At 46.5% G+C, this 23,124-nt stretch overlaps 1 protein-coding gene across 5 annotated transcripts in view; it reads right to left on the minus strand.

Moving 5' to 3' along the window:
• Positions 1–23,124, minus strand: part of KIF13A (kinesin family member 13A) — a 330,019-nt gene that overhangs the window by 65,780 nt on the left and 241,115 nt on the right. For all 5 annotated transcript variants that reach the window (XM_073566095.1, XM_073566092.1, XM_073566093.1 and 2 more), the window contains exons 18-19: positions 16,968–17,130; positions 16,598–16,738 (exon numbers count right to left, since the gene is read on the minus strand). In XM_073566095.1, the coding sequence (XP_073422196.1) occupies positions 16,598–16,738; positions 16,968–17,130 (304 nt within the window). The remainder of the gene's footprint in view (positions 1–16,597; positions 16,739–16,967; positions 17,131–23,124) is intronic.

Consider the following 23,124-nt stretch of genomic DNA (forward strand, 5'->3'; position numbering starts at 1 on the left):
AGAGAACTTAGGGAGGGATAGCAGCCTCAAGCACCTTTCTCCCAAACGTGAGGTCGGCGTACCCGCCTAAATCTAATCTATAGTGGTTAAAAAACGTGGATGGAGAGGACCACGTGGCTGCCTTACATATGTCCTCAATGGATACTTCCGATCTCTCTGCCCAGGATGTTGCCACGGCCCGAGTAGAGTGCGCCCTTATGCCTTCCGGAATCTCCAGCCCACCTGCTGTATAAGAAACAGAAATTGCCTCCCTAATCCACCTAGCTAGGATGCTTTTGGACACTCTAAGTCCTTTTCTAGCTCCCTGAAAAGATACAAAAAGGGCATTGTCCCTTTACCATGGTTCTGTGGCCGAAATGTAACTACGGAGGCACCTTCTTACATCTAGGTAATGGAGCTTCTGCTCGGTTGGGTTAGTGGGGTTCGGGCAGAAGGATGGGAGGACTATTTCTTGTAGTCTGTGGAACTTTGAGGCAACTTTGGGCAGATGCGAGGGGTCTGGCTTTAAAGTGACCCTTTCTTCTCCAAACTGGGTGTATGGAGGTATCCTAGAGAGGGCTTGTAGATCACTAACTCACCTGGCTGACGTTAGGGCAACCAACAGGGCAGTCTTGAAGGAAAGGATATTTACGGGGACAGAATCAATAGGCTTAAAGGGGGGTTCTGTTAGAGCTGATAAAACTAAGTTGAGGTCCCATGGAACCAGCTTCTGTTTAATGATGGGTCTAGATCTCGCTGCTGCTTTAATGAATCTTGCCACGCAGTAATTGTTTGCTAGGTTGCAGTTGTAAAATGCCCCTAGAGCCGAAACCTGGACTCTAAGCGTACGTGTGGCTAGACCCATCTCCAACCCCTTCTGAAGTAATTCCAGTATCTGGCCAATGCGGATTTTCTGACCAACCTCTGTCCCTGAGACTGATAAGAATCTTTTCCAGACTCTGGCGTAGATATTTGTCGTGGAGGCTTTCCTGCTTTTTAATAGGGTGTTGACTAGTCCCCGGGAAAACCCCCTCCCCCTTAGCAGCTCCCCCTTAAACTCCATGCCACTAGGTGTAAGTTGGAAACCCGAGGATGACACATTGGACCCTGGGACAGTAGGTCCGGGAGCTCTGGGAGAATCCATGGCTGGGACACAGACATCTTCCTCAGCCAAGGAAACCATGGTCTCCTGGGCCAGAATGGGGCTACTAAGATAACGTGAGCCCTGTCCTCCCGGATCTTCCTCAGAACCATCGGAATCAGATTCAGTGGGGGGAAGGCATACGGCAGGTCGAAGTTCCAAGGGATCAGGAGAGCGTCCACTGCATACGGGTTCTCTCTGGGATCCACAGAACAAAACATAGGGAGTTGTCTGTTCCTTCTGCTGGCGAACAAGTCTATTTCTGGGAGTCCCCAACTGCGTACAATCTGTCCGAAGATGGCCCTCTTTAGTGCCCACTCTCCCTGTTTGAGCCTGTTGCGACTTAGTAAATCGGCTGTTAAATTTTGTTTTCCTTTTACAGTTGTGGCCAAAAGTATTGACACCCCTGCAATTCTGTCAGATAATACTCAGTTTCTTCCTGAAAATGATTGCAAACACAAATTCTTTGGTATTATTATCTTCATTTAATTTGTCTTAAATGAAAAAAACACAAAAAGAATTGTCCTAAAGCCAAATTGGATTTAATTCCACACCAAACATAAAGAGGGTGGACAAAAGTATTGGCACTGTTCGAAAAATCATGTGATGCTTCTCTAATTTGTGTAATTAACAGCACCTGTAACTTACTTGTGGCACCTAACAGGTGTTGGCTATAACTAAATCACACTTGCAGCCAGTTGACATGGATTAAAGTTGACTCAACCTCTGTCCTGTGTCCTTGTGTGTACCACATTGAGCATGGAGAAAAGAAAGAAGACCAAAGAACTGTCTGAGGACTTGAGAAACCAAACTGTGAGGAAGCATGAGCAATCTCAAGGCTACAAGTCCATCTCCAAAGACCTGAAGGTTCCTGTGCCTACCGTGCGCAGTGTCATCAAGAAGTTTAAAGCCCATGGCACTGTGACTAACCTCCCTAGATGTGGACGGAAAAGAAAAATTGACAAGAGATTTCAACGCAAGATTGTGCGGATGTTGGATAAAGAACCTCGACTAACATCCAAACAATTTCAAGGTGCCCTGCAGTCCGAGGGTACAACAGTGTTAACCCGTACTATCCGTCAGCGTCTGAATGAAAAGGGACTGTATGGTAAGAGACCCAGGAAGACCCCACTTCTTACCCCGAGACATAAAAAAGCCAGGCTCGAGTTTGCCAAAACTTACCTGAAAAAGCCTAAAATGTTTTGGAAGAATGTTCTCTGGTCAGATGAGACAAAAGTAGAGCTTTTTGGGCAAAGGCATCAACATAGAGTTTACAGGAGAAAAAAAGAGGCATTCAAAGAGAAAAACACGGTCCCTACAGTCAAACATGGCGGAGGTTCCCTGATGTTTTGGGGTTGCTTTGCTGCCTCTGGCACTGGACTGCTTGACCGTGTGCATGGCATTATGAAGTCAGAAGACTACCAACAAATTTTGCAGCATAATGTAGGGTCCAGTGTGAGAAAGCTGGGTCTCCCTCAGAGGTCATGGGTCTTCCAGCAGGACAATGACCCAAAATACACTTCAAAAAGCACTAGAAAATGGTTTGAGAGAAAGCACTGGAGACTTCTAAGGTGGCCAGCAATGAGTCCAGACCTGAGTCCCATAGAACACCTGTGGAGAGATCTAAAAATGGCAGTTTGGAGAAGGCACCCTTCAAATATCAGGGACCTGGAGCAGCTTGCCAAAGAAGAATGGTCTAAAATTCCAGCAGAGCATTGTAAGAAACTCTGTTATGATTGAGTCACCGTAGGAGGCAAAAACAGAAATGCTAGCTAAGTCCAGAAAACCAGAGAAGTTGGCAGCTATCGGATTGCAGACCCCTGAACCTATCAACACAACTAGCAGTAGCCGTGGGGGGTTCCTACGATGCCCTAGACCCCTCGATCACAGCCGGAGAATTAAACAGGCCTAAAGAAAGAAAGGGGAAATCTAAACTGCCCCAGAGCAGACCCCAAAGCAATAGGCAGCCCCCAACATATAATGACGGTGAAGCAAGATGAAAACACTAACACAGACAGAAAGATAGACTGAGCAAAGAGGGGCCCAAGCTAACTAGATAGAAAAGGACAGGAAGGCTGCTGTCTGCAATCCGTGAAAAACCCTATGAAAATAAGAGCCAACAGACTAACAGTGAAAAAGGCCCTGAAGACGCTAGGCTTCAAAAAAGCTATGTCAGTACTTAGGAATATACTGAAGACAGAGCTACAGGCAAAAGGAAATTCAGCTCACCCCAGCAGGGAATGGCAGAATACTGAAAAGCAAGGAAAACAAAAAACAAAACAAAAAGCTAACAGGCAAAACAGAAAACTTAGCTTTAGAGGAGCAGGAATCAGACTGGTGTCCTAGAAGTCCACTGAGAAATCACCCGCAGGGCAGAAGGGCGTCGGCAGCCTTATATCCAGTCCGTGACTCCACTCAACCAGTCATCCTCATTAGACTCAGGTGCCTGATAATCAGGCTCATTACCTTCCTTTACCAGAATAGGGAGTTCACCAGACCCCAGTGACGAAGGGGAAAATGAACTCACAACAAAACTCATTGATGGTTACCGGAAGCGGTTGGTCGCAGTTATTTTGGCTAAAGGTTGTGCAACCAAGTATTAGGCTGAGGGTGCCAATACTTTTGTCTGGCCCATTTCTGGAGTTTTGTGGAAATGATCAATGTTTTGCTTTTTGCTTCACTCTCTTTTGTGTTTTTTCATTTAAGACAAATTAAATGAAGATAATAATACTAAAGAATTTGTGATTGCAATCATTTTCAGGAAGAAACTGAGTATTATCTGACAGAATTGCAGGGGTGTCAATACTTTTGGCCACAACTGTAAAAGGAAAACAAAATTTAACAGCCGATTTCCTAAGTCGCAACAGGCTCAAACAGGGAGAGTGGGCACTAAAGAGGGCCATCTTCGGACAGATTGTACGCAGTTGGGGACTCCCAGAAATAGACTTGTATAGGGGGGGCTGTAAGGGACAGAAGGTGAACCTCGGCGATCTGAAAGATACGATTCGCCACATCCATTAAAGGCCTGGATCGGGTCCCCCCTGGTGGTTAATGTAGGCTACAGTTACCTGGTTGTCTGAGAATAGTCTGTCGTGTTCGCCTTGTAGGGACATAAGGAAAGCACTTACAGCCCGCTCCACGGCTAACAGCTCCTTAAGGTTAGAGGAAAAATTCTGTTCTGACGGTGTCCACGCTCCCTGGACCCACCTATCCTCCATATGTGCTCCCCAGCCCCTGGGGCTAGCATCCGTGGTTAGAATTCAGGAGATCTGGTTTACCCAGGGAACTCCCCACGCAGATTTGGCATCAGCGACCACCATCGTAGGGACTGAATGGTATCGTTGGATAAGGTAACTCTACCCTCGAGGAGATCTTCTAGCTGACGAGTGTTGTGTAAAACGTCCCACTGCAGGGTTCTGGTGTGGAACTGGGCCCAGAGTACTGCTGCTATACACGCCGTAAGTGAACCCAACAGTGTCATTGCCCCTCTAAGAGTAATCGATGGATTGTCTATCACCCTGAGTATCTGACGCTGAATGTTGAATACTTTAGATTCTGGTAACCAACACTCCTGTATATCAGAGTCTAGGATAAGGCCGAGGAACTGTTGCACTTTTAGGGGCTGCAGTCGTGACTTCTTAAAATTAATGATCCAACCTAGACCCTGAAGGCTGGATATTACCTTCCCTAATTGGGTGGTGCAGTGAGACTCCGAGTGCCCCACAATTAATCGTCTAGATATGGGATCACGAGAATATTTTGTTTGTGCAAATGAGCCATAACCTCCGCCATTATCTTCATGAAGACCCGGGGTGCCACTGCCACCCCGAAGGGAAGTGCCCTGTATTGGAAATGGCACATAACTCCGCCCAGTGAAACAGCCACCCTTAGAAATTGCTGATGATCTGCGTGTATCGGGACATGATAATAGGCGTCTTTAAGGTCTAAAGGGCATGTAACACTAAGAGATATCGCTAGCAATATCGCTATAACTAGTGACGTTATAGCGATATTGCTAGCAACATCGCTATGTCTGATACTTACCTCCGACCGGCTCCCCCGCTGGTTATCGCTGATCGCGCGAGAACGTTCAGGACTGTTTCTCGTCGTCAGCTTCCTGCGGCGCTTCCTGCTGTGAAGACGAGCGACGCGTGGAGCCGGGCAGGAGGACGCAGGATCGCCTAGTGTGACAGGTAAGTAGCGACCCCCGTCCCCAGCGATGTTGCTAGTGAGATCTGCCTGTGTGGCAGCTCACTAGCGACCACTTAGCGATGCACCAGCGATCCTGACCGCACATATACCCCCTACCTTTCCTCCTGGTGTCATATCAGGGTCTTTCTCTTGTTCTCCTACGGTCAAACCTCCTTCTGAAGGAATCTCGTCTGTAAGGTGGTCTTCCTAAGTAGGGGAAGCGTTTCTTGCTGTCGCCAGCTTTCTCTAACAGTTCATCTAGCACTTTACCAAATAAGTAAACCCCTTCGCATGGGATACCGCATAACTTTGATCTGGCCTGCATGTCATGGAGAGGGCCACGGATCTGGCTGCTAACTTCACAGAGTCTGCCGACGCTTCTGAGATGAAGGCTGCCGCTCCCTGGGCTGTAGAGAGGGAGGAAAGAATGTCCTGTCTTGGGACCTTTTCTCTAAGCTGCTCTTCCAACTGGTCCAACCATACCATTAAGGACCTGGCAGTGCACGTGGCAGCGATCGCTCCAGCTGATGTTTCCCTGGTCCCCTTAAGGAACACATTCGCCTTCCTGTCCAGCTGGTCTTTTAGGCTACCAAGGTCTTCAAAAGGTAGGAACGTCTTTTTGCACGCTTTGGCGACAGCTGTGTCCAATCTTGGGGCTTTGTCCCATGTGGACAAAGCTGTTTCCTCAAATGGATACCTTCTTTTGAAGGCAGGGAGCCCTTCCTCTCGGGTTTTTTCCACTCCCTTGTGATAAGGGCACTAATCTTGTCTACCAATGGGAAGGACGTTCGATTTTTTCGGTCCAATCCCCGGAACATCAAATCCTGTACTGACTTTTCTGTCGTGGTCTCCTCAATCCCCATTGTGCTGTTTACCGCCTTTACTAGATGATTGACTCGCTCTAGAAGAAAACAGGAATGGCCGATCTGGCTTTAGATGATGATGATGAGGATGAATCTTATTTTAACTCCTGCGAGTCGCTATCAGAGACCAGAACGGGGATCTACGGGACTTCTCCCTGAACCCCGTGTCCGGAGATAGGAATCTGACCGAACCCCTAACCTCCTGCCTATCTCCCGTATACTGGAGGTAAGGAATAAATTCTTGGACTTAGAGTGCGCTGCCAGACAGATTCAATATCCACACAAGGTTAAAAAAGTTAACCCTTTAATCCCTACGCGTTTCGAAGCATAACGCTTCTTCTTCAGGGGTTGATACATCCATGTATCAACCCCTGAAGAAGAAGCGTTATGCTTCGAAACGCGTAGGGATTAAAGGGTTAACTTTTTTAACCTTGTGTGGATATTGAATCTGTCTGGCAGCGCACTCTAAGTCCAAGAATTTATTCCTTATTGAACTGTGGTACGGTTCCGCTGTGGACCGTTGGACGTGCAGCAGGCTGACTTACTATACAAGCTTTATTTTCTCTTTGAGAAGGTGAGTTTAATACTTTCAGTATTTGTACATTTTACCCGGATAAGACCCTATTGCGCTTTTGTTTCAACCCTTTAGTGAAAGTATACTGGAGGTAAAGACAGCAGTCTCTTCTGTGACTAGGCGATGTATGCAGGGTCTACATAGCTTCCTTCCCTGACCGTCCGGAAAGGGAACCCCACATTCGGCACACTCTCTGTGCTTGCTCTTCCCAGAGCACTTTTTCCCCTGGCAGAATGGAGAGAGGGAACATAAGGGGAACAGAAAATCACCAAGGTGAACTTCCTCACAGCTCACTTACCCTGGATTTTGACAGAGTGGTACCAGGTTCTGTGGGGGGTCCATTGGAGCCACCGATCCTTTACGGCTCGTGGACTTTTCTGGTTTGGCCTTCTGGGTAGATCTCTGCTTATCAGAGCGGCTGCTGCTGGGATTTTTCTGAAGGCTGAGGCTGCGTCTGTGGATGCTCATCCAGAGACTCTGCCTGCTCCTGCAATGCCATTATTAGTTAATACCGAGCCAGAAGCGCCACGCAGCTGAACTGAGGCAGCTAAGTAGCCGGCCAACCACCTGTACCGCCACATATGGGGCTCGCAGGTGTCCCTCATCCAGAGTACCCCCTGATGTCCGGCTCCTCCCCCCCGACCGTGCCCGCGGCGGGGACCGGAAACCCCCGACCGGGCGCGCGCCGCCCCGGGTACGTCACGCACACGCACGGTCGCCCAGCTCCGCCAGAGGCGCCCCCCTGATGTCACGGCCGCGGCCCACAGCGCATGTCCGGCGCGTCATACCGCGCGACCGGTCCGCACCCGTGAACCAGCGGCCCCTCCTCCGGCGGAAGCAGACGCCCCGGGCTACACCGCGGACGCCCCCCGGCGAAGGCGACAGCCGCAAGGATCGCACGAGGAGGAACTGCCTAGACCTACTTACCCGGTACTGGCGTCGGGCTCCCAGAAACAGGCTCTCCCCCTGAAGGCCTCTTCCACCTGCTGCCGCCTGCACCAACAGTCCCCCTGCCGTGTGGCGCTTCCATAACTCCGGACAGACCGAGGCAGGGGACCCCCGCTGCCTGAACCGGCCTGCCGGGTATGGGATTCCATGCGGAAACACTCCGGACTCCTGAGGAAGGTATGTCTGAAGGGATCCCCTGTCAGGGACAGGAAACCAACTGAGGCGGGAGAGAGGGCCGCCCTTTTTATGTCTGTAGGTTTCCTGTCCCCGAAGGGCGGATCCCCTCTCTTGTGGTACTTTCATGTCAACTGAGTAAAAAGGAAAGACAGCGGGCATATAAGTGTACCTGGGCAGACGTAGAGAGTTTGGTGAGTTCAAAAGCAGGTGAAGTATTAGGACACATAATTAATACACATACAGATGTGGCAAAGGATCAAGAATGGGGCATGGATGATAAATCTGCACGGTCTGGGGAGATGTACTGTGAATCACTAAAACAATGGGATACAGTGAATAATTCAGAGCAGCCTGTACTCCTGACTGACGTGACACAGCTAATAGGAGAGAGGGTAGAGATGTACTCTGGACGAATACAGCTGAAGTGGCCAGACATGGGGTATAGTCCCATAAATCCACTCGATGTTAAAATACTGGTGAATGCATTCATTGACGGTATGAACAAAGGCTTATGAGATGCAGTCCAGACAGTCAGACCTGAATGGAGACATGTACATCCGAAAGACCTCCTGAAGGTGGCTAAATTAGTTGAACAAACAAGGACGATAAAGGCCCCTTTACATTTAGCGATGCACCAGCGATCCCGACAACGATACGACCCGGTCAGGATCGCTGGTGCATCGCTAAAGGATCGCTAGTGAGCTGCCAAACAGGCAGATCTCACAGCGATGTAGCGACGCAGCAGCGGTCGTTACTTACCTTTCAGACGCGGCGATCCTGACGTCCTCCCGCCCGCGTCCACGCGTCGGGGCCAGCAGGAAGCGCCCGACGAGAAATGGAGCTGCACGATCTCGTGCGATCAGCGACAGACAGCGGGGGAGCCGGTCGGAGGTAAGTATCACACATAGCGATATCGCTGCTGCGTCACAAAATCGGTGACGCTTTAGCGATATCGCTAGCGAAATCGTTATGTGTATAGGCCCCTTAAGACGACCTGTCATGTATGCTAAAGCACAAGGAAAACAGTGGAGACGTAGTGGGGGACCTAAGGACCTAGAAACAGTGAGGTGTTGGAATTGTGGAGAAAATGGACATTACGCCTGCCACTGCAAAAACCCTACAAAGGAGAGTAAGCAGACCAATCTTTCACCTCCTTCACCATCAGACTAGGAAACTGGCAACCCAGAGACAAATGTGTGCCCTGTTCTTGTCCCCTGTGGACCTGGTCCTGCCTTGATGACCACCATAACGATGCCAGGGGGGAAAGAGGCAGAATTTTTGATTGACACTGGGGCAGCTGGGAATGTGGTACACAAAGACCTGATAATGCCAGACATGATTACTAACGAGATTGTGAAATGTGTGGGGGTAGAAGGACAAGTGACTGAAGCCCCTATGACTAAACAGATAAAACTAAAATTACGAGATAGCCAAGATGTTCTTGCAAAGCTTATTGTTGGTGACAATACCCCTATGAATTTACTGGAAGCAGATGTGTTGAGTGCTATCCAGGCCATCATACCGTACTCTCCTGAGGGTATTACAGTCACCAGTCCCCTCTCAGGTAAATACTTGTGTAAGATCGCAGCAATGGTGTATATGACTAAAACAGTAAAAGTAGCATCTGACACCAGAATGTCCGGGGACAGGGAAATGAGTCAGGTACCAGACACCATTTGGGCAAAGGGAAAATCTTATGTGGAACGGCTGCCCATTTCCCCGGTCATGATAAAAATCAAAAGAGGGAACCACTCTATGTGATATGCAGTAGTATCCTCACATGAGGTAACCCGCAATGAAACACTCCCTCCTCACATGTCAAGACAGAAGGCAGAGTTGAAGGCAATCACTGAGGCGTGTAGAGCTGCTGCAGGTAAAGTCACTAATATTTACACTAATTCGAATTATGGGGGTATATCCTATGATTATGGCCCTATCTGGAGAAGAGCGTTTCTTACATCAGCTGGTACGCCCATTAAAAATGCAGAGCTGGTGGTAGAGGGCAAAAGAACAGCGGACGAGGCTGCTAAAGTAGCAGCAAGGCGGCCTAAGGAGCAGAGGACGGTGGCAGGGAGTCGGCGTATTCCAGCCACACTGAGCCTAGAAGTTGTGAAATCCCTTCAGCAGCAGGTTTCCCCCTCTGAGAAGGAACAATGGGCAAAAATGAGAGCTGAGCTGAACTCAAATAGAGTATGGGAGAACAGGTCCCTTTTCCCAATCATGGTGCAAGCAACACATGGCCCAACTCACACCTCAAAAAGTCACATGTGTGCCATGGTAAATGCCTTCTGGATTGCTCCTGGTTTCAGTTACGCAGCCGCGAAACTCGTACGGTCCTGCTTCATCTGTGCACAGCCTAACCCAGGTAAAACAGTAAGGCTATGTGCACACGTAGCAGAAAATTTCTGCTTAAAAACCGGACTCCCTTCCCAGAAACCGCGCGGTTTTTCTGCGCAAAAAACTCACTTTTTTGCGTTTTTTTCCGCGCGGTTCCAGACCCATAGAAATAGCCAGAAATACGGAAAAATCTGCAAAATTAATGAGCATGCTGCGTTTTTTACAGCAAAGCGTTTTTTTCGCGGTAAAAAAATGCATCAATATGCACAAAAATTGAAAAATGCATAGAAATGCATGGGAAGCTTGTTTTTAGCGCTTTTATAGCGGATTTATTGGCAAATCCGCTAAAAAAATCACTTAAAAAAACGCTGTGTGAGCACACAGCCTAAAAGTCCCTAAGAAAGCGACACCCAGGCCTATATACCCGTTTCAGAGACTGCAGACGGACTACATACAGCTACCCAAGGTAGGAGTGTATGAATATATCCAAGTATGTGTAGATCTATTCTCTGGTTGTCTGGAAGCCTAACCGGTAAAATGTGCTAATGCTAAAACAACATTTAAACTTAAAATTTCAAAAGGCCATGACAGAAACATGAAAGAACTGGGTAGAGTGCTTGTCTCTTGCACTCGTTTTAGTCAGACACACTCCAAATAGAAAGACAGGCTTGTCTCCTTTTGAAGTCCTGTTTGGTAGTGCCCCAAAGACTAGTCTGTACTTCCCACAGGTGCTACAAATACAACACGGTACTATGACAGCCTTGCAGAAAAGACTTAATGTGCTGCATAAACATGTGTTTTTATCCATTCCAGATCCTAATGCCAGTGCAGAAGTGAATCAGCTGAATCCAGGTGATTGGGTGGTAATACGCAGACACGTGAGAAGGAGCACAGTTTGACGGCGCATTCCAAGTCCAGCTGACCACATCCACCTCAGTGAAGCTTGAGGGAAAGCCCACCTGGATCCACGCCAGTCACTGCAAAAAGGTCACTTCACCAGCAGAATGACTGTTCTCCTAATCACCTTGCTGGCAGTAGCAGGATTATTGCACCCTACAGAGACACTAGATAAACTTTCAAATGTTGACTGGGACAACAAACTTATTCAACATCATGCTCTTCTTATATAGGACGTGGAAGGACAAAAATCAAAAGACTGTTGGATCTGTACACACAGCCTAGCATCTGCAAGGACTATGCCGTATTTAGCCTTAGGCCGGAGTCACACCAAATGATTAAAAAATTGGTCCGATTTTAACGGTACGAAATCGCACAAAGATTTCTTGTACAGGGATCCGTCTGTCATCCGAATTTCCGGCGATGAACCGATTTTATTCGCATCTAAGCATCAAATTGACATCCAATGCCAATGCCTGATGCTCTTTCCTGTTGACCTGGAGAAGTCTTGCGATTTAATCGCAAGTCACACGTGTGGTGTGTTTTCAATGCGATTTTTAATCGCATCCATAGACTTGCATTGGCGAATCTGATCCGAAAATCGGTGACAATCGCGGCATGCTGCGATTGTCTCGGTCCGAGGAACGGATCCGATAAAAAAACGGATGATGGGAGCAGCACCATAGAATAACATTGGGACGAATGCAATGTGATTTTTTTTATCGCATTGCATTCGTCCGATTTAATCGCTAGTGTGACTCCGGCCTTAAGCGGGAGTCACACATAGCAATCTCACTAGCGAGATCGCTGCTGAGTCACAACTTTTGTGACACAACAGCGATCTCACCAGCGAGATCGCTGTGTGTGACAGTGATCAGCGACCGGCCCCCCTGCCGGTATCGCTGATCGCTGCAAGAAACTTCTGGACATATTTTTCGTCGCTGGTCTCCCACTGGCCAGCACGCATTGCTGCGTGTGACAGGCGGGAGACCAGCGATCAGCTGTAAAAAATAATAAAAAAAATAAAAAATATTGTTATTCTCACCTTCCAACCTCCCGTGCAGCCATCCTGCCTCTCTCCACGCTCCCGGTCCCAGTGATCCTTTGCACGAAAGACCGCGAGACGTCGCGCTGCCGTGAGACCGTGACATTCTCGCGGTCATTCTCGCAAAGGATTACTGGGACCGGAGGGTAGAGAGAGGCAGGATGGCTGTGCGGGACGTCGGAAGGTGAGAATAACAATATTTTTTATTTTAATTCTATTTTTTTACAGGGATATGGCATCAGCGCTAACGAACACAGCGATGCCGGGAGCTCGGCATCGCTGTGCTGATCGCTGGTGAAGCTGTCTGTTTGACAGCTCACCAGCGATCACATAGCGACTTACCAGCGATCCTGACGCGTTGATATCGTTGTCGGGATCGCTGGTAAGTCGCTATGTGTGACTCCAGCTTTACCTCTGGAGCCATGGAAGGTATTAACACCACGCTGCATACACAATGAGACATGGACTCTGATTTTCCAGGTTCCCTGAGACTAATACAATACAGAGACTCCTTTTTAAATTCAGCCAACTGATTTAATGGCCAAGCAGAGTGGATTTCTGGTATTCTACAGATTTGCATGGAGATTTTTATTGTTTGTTTATTGCTTTATGTAGCCGTAAAAGCGCTGATATATGTATTACCTAGGCTATTGAATAATGTATGTGTGAAAAAAGAATCTAGGTTTGAACCTTCCATAGTGTACCATAGACCCCAGATAACCACTGCTGACAAGGGAAGTAGGTGTCCACACTGAGTGGTGATGGGTGAAGCAGGTAGGAAGCCCCTTTATGGGTACTAGACCCATGAGACAGTAGCTCCTTTGTGGACATCACCTGACCCTGTGGCAGGGATTATACCATTTACAAAAGGGGAAAATAGATATAGAAGGGTTAATGTTTTGCATTAAATTTCTAGAATTTGTTCTTATGATGCAGTAGTCTTGTAGTCTCCAATTCAAGGATTTGGCACTTCTTATCTTATATGTTTTCAATAGCGACAGGGGGGCTACATAGGCTACAATGGGTTACATTGCTGTAGATGGTATAAAATACTGTCTTGTGTTTCATTATATCAGATAAGGTGATTTGCTCACAACCTGTGTGCATTTCCTTTTCTCCAAGCGCACTTGTCAATTAAGTGCGTAACCTTCTAAAGGGGGTTTTACACATAGCGATATCACTACAACGTCACTGATTTTGTGACGTTATAGCGATATCGCTATGTGTGATACTTACCTCCGACCGACTCCCCCGCTGTCCATCGCTGATCGCGCGAGAATGTCTGGCTCCATTTCTCGGCGGGCGCTTCCTGGTGGCGCTGACGAGCGACGTGTGGAGGCGGGCGGGAGGACGTCAGGATCGCTGTGTGTGAAAGGTGAGTATCGTGTGCTGTGTCGCTACATCGCTGTGAGATCTGCCTGTGTGACAGCTCACTATTATTTAGCGATGCACCAGCGATCCTGACCGGGTCGGATCACTGGTCGGATCGCTGGTGGATCGCTAAATGTAAAGGGGCCTTAATTTGGCTTCACTGGTGATCTGGCATATCTTGACTTTGCGTCAGAACGAAAACAGCTACAACAATATGCAATGGCTTTTGGTCTTTATGACTCTTCAACAGTGTCTTAGGTAACGAAATATCCCATATAATTATTTTATATATCAATTTGTAGGCTTACAAAGCTATAAAAGTGACCTTTTGCTGCTAGAATTCTACTGTAATTAATTAACTGGAGCCAGTCTGGCAAGACCGAAGTCATATTCCTAATCGGCACCATAAACTTAATATAAAACTGTTCAAACATCGTTGGCACCAAAATCACTGTATACCAGTGTTGTCAATCGATCAAACAGGAATTTTGCTGGTGGCATAACCTACAGTATTTAAGGGCTTGTTCACATGCTGCATTTTTTAGCGTTTTTTTTTAGCATGTTTTTCAAGGGTAAAAAAGCTGCACTAGTAAAGAGAATCAAGCGCTTGCTGCTTATTTTTTCCTTTTGGAAATTTACCATCAAAGGTTTTTTCTAACCTGCAGGTTGTCAATTTTTTGGAACCATTGAAATGAATTGAAGAAAAAAAAACGCATATAAAAAGTATTTTTCTAGCAACAATAGAGTATTCGCAGAAGATTTTTCTACACGAAAAATAGGAAAAAAATGAAGTCAAATAGTATCAAAAACACATGTAGAATAAATCAAAACCATTTGTGTTTTACAAAGCGTTTTTCCTGGAAATATTCTGTGCACACGGTCAGTATTTGCAGCAGTTAAGCAAATATTTCTATGCCAAAAATCAAAGTGTTGGTGGAAAACGCTGCACAAAATATGAGCATTTTTCAACGGGGGGTGGGTTTCCTATTAAACTGAATTAGTAAAAAATTGCAACAAGAGCTGAAAGAATTGACATGCTGCAGGTTTAAAAAAAAAATGCTTTGATGGTTCAAATCAGCAAAAAAAATAAGAAGGATGTGCATGAGATTTCAGATTACACTCCATAACTGAAACTTCCTCCACTTGATATTTGAACCTTTAACTAAAGACAAATGCCTAAAAATTCTACATTAGCATGTTCTCAGGCAGCATGAACTTATTTTACTTGTAGTCTAAGGGGGATCTTTTTTTTTCTTGTGAATACTACCAAATTGGTGGAAGGAGACTTAGGCCGGGGTCACACTGGCGAGGAATACGGCCGAGTGAGAGGCGCTAAAAGCACGCATTACACACGGACAAATGATTCTCTATGGGGTCCCTTGCACCAGCCGTATATTTCTCATCCGTATTCTACGCTCCGTGCCAATCGCAGCATGCTGCGATTGTCAGCGTACTACGACCGTAATACGCCAATGCAAGTCTATGGGTGCGCAAAAAATACGGATTACACACGGACCACACATGTGACTTGCGAGAAATACGCACCCGGTGTCTTTTAGCAAAGCCGGCAATTCAGTGCGCTATACAGTAAACTCACACTGACAGGTTTAATAAAGAAACGAAAGAATAGATAATATATATATATATATGCATTCTATGTGTCTATATCTATTCTTTGGTTTCTGTTTAGAAACCCTGTCATAGGGCTCCATTATATGTCCATTTTGCAAGGCTGCGAGAAAATCTCGCCATACGGATGCCATACGGATGCTTACATGCGCAAAATACGCGACCACACCTTGATTACGGATGACATACGGAGCACTGTTTAGGGGCAATTCATCCGTATTACGCATGTAAAATACTGACCGTATTTTGCGTTGGTTAGTGTGACCCCGGCCTTATAGGGCATGCAATACGCACGCAAATATCCTCTTGCCACATGACTTATTAGGGTGCCTTCACATTGCGTTTAGGCACCTGTTCAGTGGCCCCATCGAGGCTTATGTCAGAATCCTGTAAAATGGGATTTGCACGCATGCGCCGAAGGGACTATAGATTATAATTGTGCCGAAAGAGCAAACTTGCTCTCTGTCGTCTACTACGTCTGAGTATATGCCTACAGTAAGCGTACACACTTGAAGATGCCCACCCAAGCACACGTTCGCTTTATCGGCACCCTGTCGATGCATACGTCAAATTCCACATTGCGGGGGGCTCGGATGGAACCACTGAACAGGTACTTAAACACAATGTGGAAGCACCCTAAGAAGCCAAACCAGACACTCCATTTGCAGACATGTTTCACGGTGTTTGCCTCTCAATAGTGCATTGCAGGAGTCATGTGACAAGACTCATTAAAGAGTCAATACTGACTTTTTGAATTGTTACCCCTGATAGGAATCACTAAAGTTCTAGTCCTCTTCCTACATGAGAAGGATATTTGCATATTTAATTTGCCAGAGGAGAACTGCATGGCTTAGAAGTCTCCTTTTACTAGTTTCGCACTCTCCACAAGAAGAAACATTACCCCTTAGAACACTTGTCCGGGGCCTCTTGCTCTCTCAAATCAGACCTCTTGCTTTGCACTGATAAGGGGCAAACACCCAGAAATACATGTCTGCAAATGGAGTGTCTGGTTTGGCTTTTTATCCGAAATCAGGTGGCTAGGCTTATTAAAGGGTCACTATTACCTTTTAGAGTTGCTAACCCCAATAAGTGGCATGGCATTAGAATTCATAATCATTATGAGATCACCCTCATACAGATCACACAGTCTGAAAAAAGGCAGTCATAACATAGAGCAAAAATAAAAAGCACAGTAGATATGATGCCAAATGACTGCCAGTTCTGAGAATTTTAGGGGTGGGGTAATAATTAGTGATGCACTCTAACACCTTCATGTGATGATAATGTTGAGAAAATAATTAATAAAAATAAAAAAATAAGAATTTTCAATTTTAATATCATAGATCTGTGTGGCATGAAAACTATGGAAATAACAGCCTGTGCACTGTAAACATCTCAAGATTAGTAGCACTCAAGTAGTAAAATATTGCAAAAGAAATAGTCACCTCAGTTGGCTTCTCTTTCCATTCTTGATAAGAATCCCTCATATCGATGAGTTTATTCTCCAACTTCTCAATAGACCAGACTTGAGTGCCTTTACATTTTCGTCTCACTTGGATGGCGGGCTCACTCACTATTGCCCCTCTCTGAGAAAGAAAGATTATACAATGAGGCTGAACATGTAAATTATGGGTACACAGTGCTTATATTTATTAACCAAAGGAAGGCTGAGCCAATATGCATCGATTTCATTGTTGCGATATCTGGGATTTACAACACACATCTGATCGTATGGAAAGAAGCAACAAACTGCTCATAATAAAAAGGATAAAACACAATATATTGGGAAATAATGTGGAATTGTACGTTACTAACCTTACGGTTGGCACTTAGGTTAACGGCTGGAATCTGGAGAGTGACCTGATAGTCTGTGCATTTACTCATCTCTTCTGCCAAATAGTTGGCTTCCCTCACCAAAGTATTAGCCTTGACTATCTGCTCCCTGAGCTTGGACAGACTCTGTCGGAACAGCTCGTCCCTGCAGTGAAGACAACATTGAAAGATCATTCTACAATAAGCAATTACTTTCTTTAGAGATTTACCATTTCTTTTCTTAGTTCTCAGAGGCCTTCTACATTAACCTGAAAGAAAGCATGCAACAAGGAAAACAGCAAGTTTTTTTGTTTGCTTTTTTTAAACCCCCAAAATGAAAAAAAGGCAAGGTGATGCAAATTTCCCAGCTTTATCAAAAGTCCAGCCTCCTATAACCTTGAGCCAAAAAACAGCAGCCATGGATTCTTCTAATCAGCTGTCTAACACTCTGAAAATTAAAATTGTGGAGGCCCAGAAGGCAGAAAAAGGCTATAAGCAGATAGCAAAGTGTTTTTAAGTTGCAATTTCCTCAATTCAAATTGTATTAAGAAATGGCAGTTACCAGGAACAGTGGAGTTCAAGATAAAGTCTGGAAGATCAAGCAAAATTTCAGTGAAAGCTGCTTATAGGATTGATTGCTAGAGAGGCCAATCAGAACCCCCGCTGGACTGCAAAAGACCTTCAGAAAGATTTGGCAGACTCTTGAGTTGTGGTACATAGTTCTACTATTCAGAGACACCTACACAAATATGGCCTTCATGGAAGAGTTATCTGAAGAAAATCCACAACAGACTACCTGAAAAGGCACAAGTTGAAGGATTTACAATGGCCCTCACAGTCCCTCAATCTGGACATCACTGAAAATCTGTGGCTAAACCTCAAAATATCAGTGCATTCAATACTACCCAGGAATCTCACAGAAATTGAAGAATTTTCCAAAGGAAGAATAGATGAAAACCCCTCAAACAAGACTGCAAAGACTCTGGTCTGGCTACAAAAGAGGGATCTTTTGTACTTACCGTTAAATCTCTTTCTTGGAGCCTTCATTGGGGGGACACAGATGACCATGGGTGTACATTGCTGTCACTATGAGGCACTGACGCTAGGCAAAAGGAGAAAATAGCTCCTCCCCAGCAGTATACACCCACCGACAGGCACTGAGCTACTCAGTTGGTGTTAATGCAATAGAAGCAACCAGAAGCTCAACATATGTAACAACTCAAAACAACGGCACACAGGCCACAACTGTACAAACATTCAGGGAGGGTGCTGTGTCCCCCAATCAAGACTCCAAGAAAGAGATTTTACGGTAAGTACCAAAAATCCCTCTTTCTTTATCGCTTCATTGGGGGACACAGATGAAGATGGGACGTCCAAAAGCAGTCCCAAGGGTGGGAAAAGGAAAATATAAGGAAAGAGAAAGGAACCTAGGTCGGCCGGCGGGAAACCGCCGCCCGCAGTACCTTCCTACCCAGGCCTGCATCAGCCGAGACTTGGGGATTAACCTTGTAGAACCTTGCAAAGGTGTGTAAAGATGACCTGGTTGCAGCTTTGCAGTTCTGCAAGGCTGAAGCCTGGTGACGAACAGCCCAGGAAGCTCCCACAGCCCGGGTGGAGTGAGCCTTCACTCCCAGAGGAGGCTGTTTGCTCCGAACATGGTATGCCTCCAGTATTGCCGAGCGAATCCAACGGGCATTCGTGGACTTAGAAGCCGGGAGCCCCTTCCGATGACCTTCAGAGATAACAAGTAGGGAATCTGACTGATGAAAAGTAGCAGTCCTAGAAAGGTAGACTCGAATAGCTCTGACCAAATTCAGTTTGTGGAGGGACTTCTCAGTGGATGAACTGCAGAAGGACAGAGAAGGAAGGACGATGTCTTCATTGATGTGAAAAGTTGAAACCACCTTGGGCAAAAAGGTAGCAACAGGTCGGAGGATCACCTTGTCCTGGTGTAGAGTCAGGAAAGGAGAATGACATGACAGTGCCGCTAGCTCGGAAACCCTCCTGATCGACGTAATGGCGATTAGGAAAGCCACTTTCCAAGTCAGGAGAGAGAACGAGATATCCTGGATGGGCTCAAAAGGGGGGCACGCTGAAGAACGTCGAGAACAAGATTGAGATCCCATGGATCTACCGGAGGATGGTAAGGTGGTGCCAGGTGGGCAACCCCCTGAATGAAAGTCTACACCTAAGGAAGGGAAGCCAAATCTCTCTGGAAGAGGACTGACAGAGCGGATACCTGACCCTTAAGGGTGCTGAGCGATAGATGTGAATCAAGGCCCGCTTGAAGAAAGCCGAGGATGGACGGAAGGGAAAAGGAAATCGGAAACAAACTGTTATCCTTGCATCGCCTGAAGAAGGCTTTCCAACATCTGTGGTAGATGAGTGAGGATGTTGGTTTCCTCACCTTAATCATGGTCTGGATGACCCTGGTAGAGAAACCGGCTTCCTTTAGGACTGCGGCCTCAACAGCCATGCCGTTAAACTAAGAGACCGAGAACTCGGGTGGAAGAGGGGGCCTTGCGAGAGAAGATCTGGACGGTCTGGAAGGTTCCAGGGAACGTTTGCGAGCATGTTCACCAGTTCCACATACCAGGCCCGTCTCGGCCAGTCTGGAGCAATCAGAAGAACGGGAACCCCCCCTTCTGCCTTTATCTTTTTTATGACTCGCGGAATCAAGCGGAGAGGCGGAAAAAGATAAGGGAGCTGAAACTGGGACTACGGGATCACTAGGGCGCTGCCGCTGAAGGCCCTCGGGATCCCGGGACCTGGCTACGAACAGAGGAACCTTGTGGTTCGCCTGGGACACCATGAGGTCGACATCCGGAATACCCCATCTCTGACATATTTGATTGAAGACGGCGGGGTTGAGAGACCACTCGCCTGAAGTGATGCTCTGATGACTCAGAAAATCGGCTTCCCAATTTTCCACCCCTGGAATGTGAACGGCTGATATGGCAGGGACATGGTGTTCCGCCCATCGCTGAATCTTTGTCACCTCTGACATGACCTGTTTGCTGCGAGTCCCGCCTTGGTGGTTTTATGTACGCCACGGCCGTGGCGTTGTCCGACTGAATGCGGACCGGCTTGCCTGAGAGCAGAGGCTGCCAGCAGAGATGGGCAAGAAGGATTCCCCTGATCTCCAAGAGATTGATGGGGAGAAGGTCTTCCAGAGCGTTCCAGCGACCTTGCTCTGTGTGATGAAGGAAGACTGCTCCCCAACCGAGGAGACTGGTGTCGGTGGTGATGACCTGCCACCGGAGAGGGAGAAAGGACCTCCCCCATAGGACAGAGGCGGAAAGCATCCACCAAGTCAGAGACTGCCTCACTTTGAGAGGCGGAAGAACCGGTCGGCCCAGGGAGCCAGTTTTCTTGTCCCAAGCAAACAAGAGAGCATGCTCAACAGGACGGGTGTGGAACTGGGCATAAGGGACGGCTTCCATAGTGGCAACCATCTTACCCAGTACCCTCATGCAAGACCGTAAGGGGAGAGGGAATGGTTGACTTAGAGAGTAAATTCCTTGACGGAGAGACGCAAACTTTTCTTCCGGAAGGAAGACACGGGCCTGGGCCGTATCGAACTCCATGCCCTGAAACACCAGGCGCCGAGATGGAATCAGGGAGGATTCCTCCTTGTTGACTATCCAGCCGAGTTGGGCCAGAGTGTCCAGAGTGATCTGAAGACTGTGGTTGCAGTCCCGGCGTGACTGTTCTATGATTAGGAGATCATCCAGGAAAGGGATTATGAGAATCCCCTTGGAACGAAGTATGGCCATGACCGCTGCCATGATCTTTGTGAAGACCCTGGGAGCAGACGCCAGGCCGAAAGAGCCATGAACTGATAATGATCCTACTGGATCGCGAACCGAAGGAATCTCTGATGCTGCACACAAACAGGAATGTGAAGATAAGCATCCTGAATGTCTACAGAGCAAAGAAACTCCCCCAGTTCCATGGAGGCAATCACCGAACGTAAGGACTCCATCCAGAAGTGGCAGGTCCAAACGTGGCGGTTCAACAGCTTGAGGTCCAGGATGGACTCGTCTTTTTTCTGGACTATGAACAGGTTGGAGTAAAACACTGAAAACCGCTCATTTAGAAGAATGGGCACGAATACGCCTGAGCGTAGAAGGGAAGAGACCGCCCGAAGAACCCCTTGAGCTTGACATTGAAGCTGACAGGCGAGAGAGAAAGAAGCGTCTTCCTGGGGTGGAAGAAAAGTCGATCTTGTAACCGGACATGACTATCATCCTGACCCAGGCGTCACTGACCGCTGACAACCATGTGTCCCTGAATAGAATAAGGCGTCCTCCCACCCTGGAAAAATTTCCAGGTGGGGGTGACCAGTCATTTAGAGAAAAACCTGTGAGAGCGGGACCCAGAGGGTTTTGAGGAACGTCCCTTTGGTCTCCAGTGAGGTGCCGGTTTGAAGGATGGTTTCCTCCTTTCCCTTGGGATGGTCAAGGGGTCCTGCTGGGAGGAAATCCCCGAAGAAAAGAAAGGTTGAAAGGAGCAGAAGGGACATTTGGACTTAGACTGAGGAAGAGAATTACTCTTCCCTATGGTGGCGTCAGAAATTATTTGGTCTAATTTGACCAGAAGAGCCTAGACCCCTGAAAAACCAGGCTGGTGAGAGATTTTTTAGAGGTAGGGCCTGCATTCTACGCCTTTAACCAGAGGATGTGGCATATAGCAATAATGTTGCTGCTTGCACTGGCGGAACAGCCGGCCGCATCCAAAGAAGCGGCCAGAAGTTATTTGCCAGTGTGATCTATCTGATCCGACAAATCTGCGAGTTCTTCCGGAGGAGCTAGCATACAAAGAAAAAGACCATGCATAGAAATAGGATCACCACACAGGATACAAATAAGTTAAAAAAAAAATATATTTTTATTGTTAACAAAAGCCAGAAAACACCACACAATAAAAACATTTAAAAACCATCAAAAGGTAAGACATGAAAACTCCTACAAAGATCAAAATGTCATATTCAGTGTTTAATAATTGTATAACACTATATCCACTTGCTGCTTATAATGTAATCTTGCACTCAAAGAGGTATCATTTATCACATAGAAATGCTGCTATCATAGTACCCTGGCAAAAAATGCAGCCCCTGTTCTCAAGAAAAATAATCTGCATATAAATATGAGCCCAATAGGCACCATATATAATGCCCACTGCCGCTTGTAATTAATATTGCACAAAAGAGATATCACATATCACATCAAAATGCTGCTGGCATGATACCATGAATGGATATCTGAGGGAAAGTACAACCCCTGTTCTCATGAGAGATCATCTGCATATAAATGTGAACCTAGTATGCACCATATCTAATGCTCATTGAGCCTAGAGAACACAGATGGCATATATGCATAGTCAGGGAACGGTTAACCTGAGTCAGGGTTAAACAGGCTGCATACATCACCCTACAAAGGTCCAGAGAAACAAGTAAGTCGCTCCATCATCTAGATAGCAGCAGTGCGGTCAAAGAGGTTATCAAGAGATCGTGGAGGAGACCTCTTTGTGTGCAATATTAAATTATAAGCGGCAAGTGGATATAGTGTTATACTATTATTAAACACTGAATATGACATTTTGATCTTTGTAGGAGTTTTCATGTCTTACCTTTTGATGGTTTTTAAATGATTGTATTGTGTGGCGTTTTCTGGCTTTTGTTAACAATAAAAATATATATATTTTTGAACTTATTTGTATCCTGTGTGGTCATCCTATTTCTATGCATGGTCTTTCTTTGTATGCTCGTTCCTCATTTTTTCATGCATAAGTGATCTCCCCAGTGATTATACATTGGATTCAATATTATTTGGATGGTGCCCACTTGATTTTATTTTATTTGTATTCTTCCGGAGGAGCTGCAGCTACAATGCCCTGGCGGAGGATCTTAGCCCAGGCAGAAATAGACTTCGCCACCCAGGTGGAAGCGAAGCTGGGACAAAAGGAAGCACCGGTCGCTTCAAAGGCCGATTTGGCCAAAGACTCAATCTGCCTGTCCGTGGCGTCCTGGGAGAGACAGAACTGTCTTTTTTTTTTTTTTAATTAGTTTATTAACTTCAAAACAGGAAAAGGATGTAATACACAACATGCACATTTGCTTGTGGTTGTAAATATTGTACAGAGCATACACATTAACATC

The sequence above is a fragment of the Dendrobates tinctorius genome, unplaced genomic scaffold (assembly GCF_039654945.1).
Source record: "Dendrobates tinctorius isolate UK_male_01 unplaced genomic scaffold, ASM3965494v1 ptg000004l, whole genome shotgun sequence".
NCBI lineage: Eukaryota > Metazoa > Chordata > Amphibia > Anura > Dendrobatidae > Dendrobates > Dendrobates tinctorius.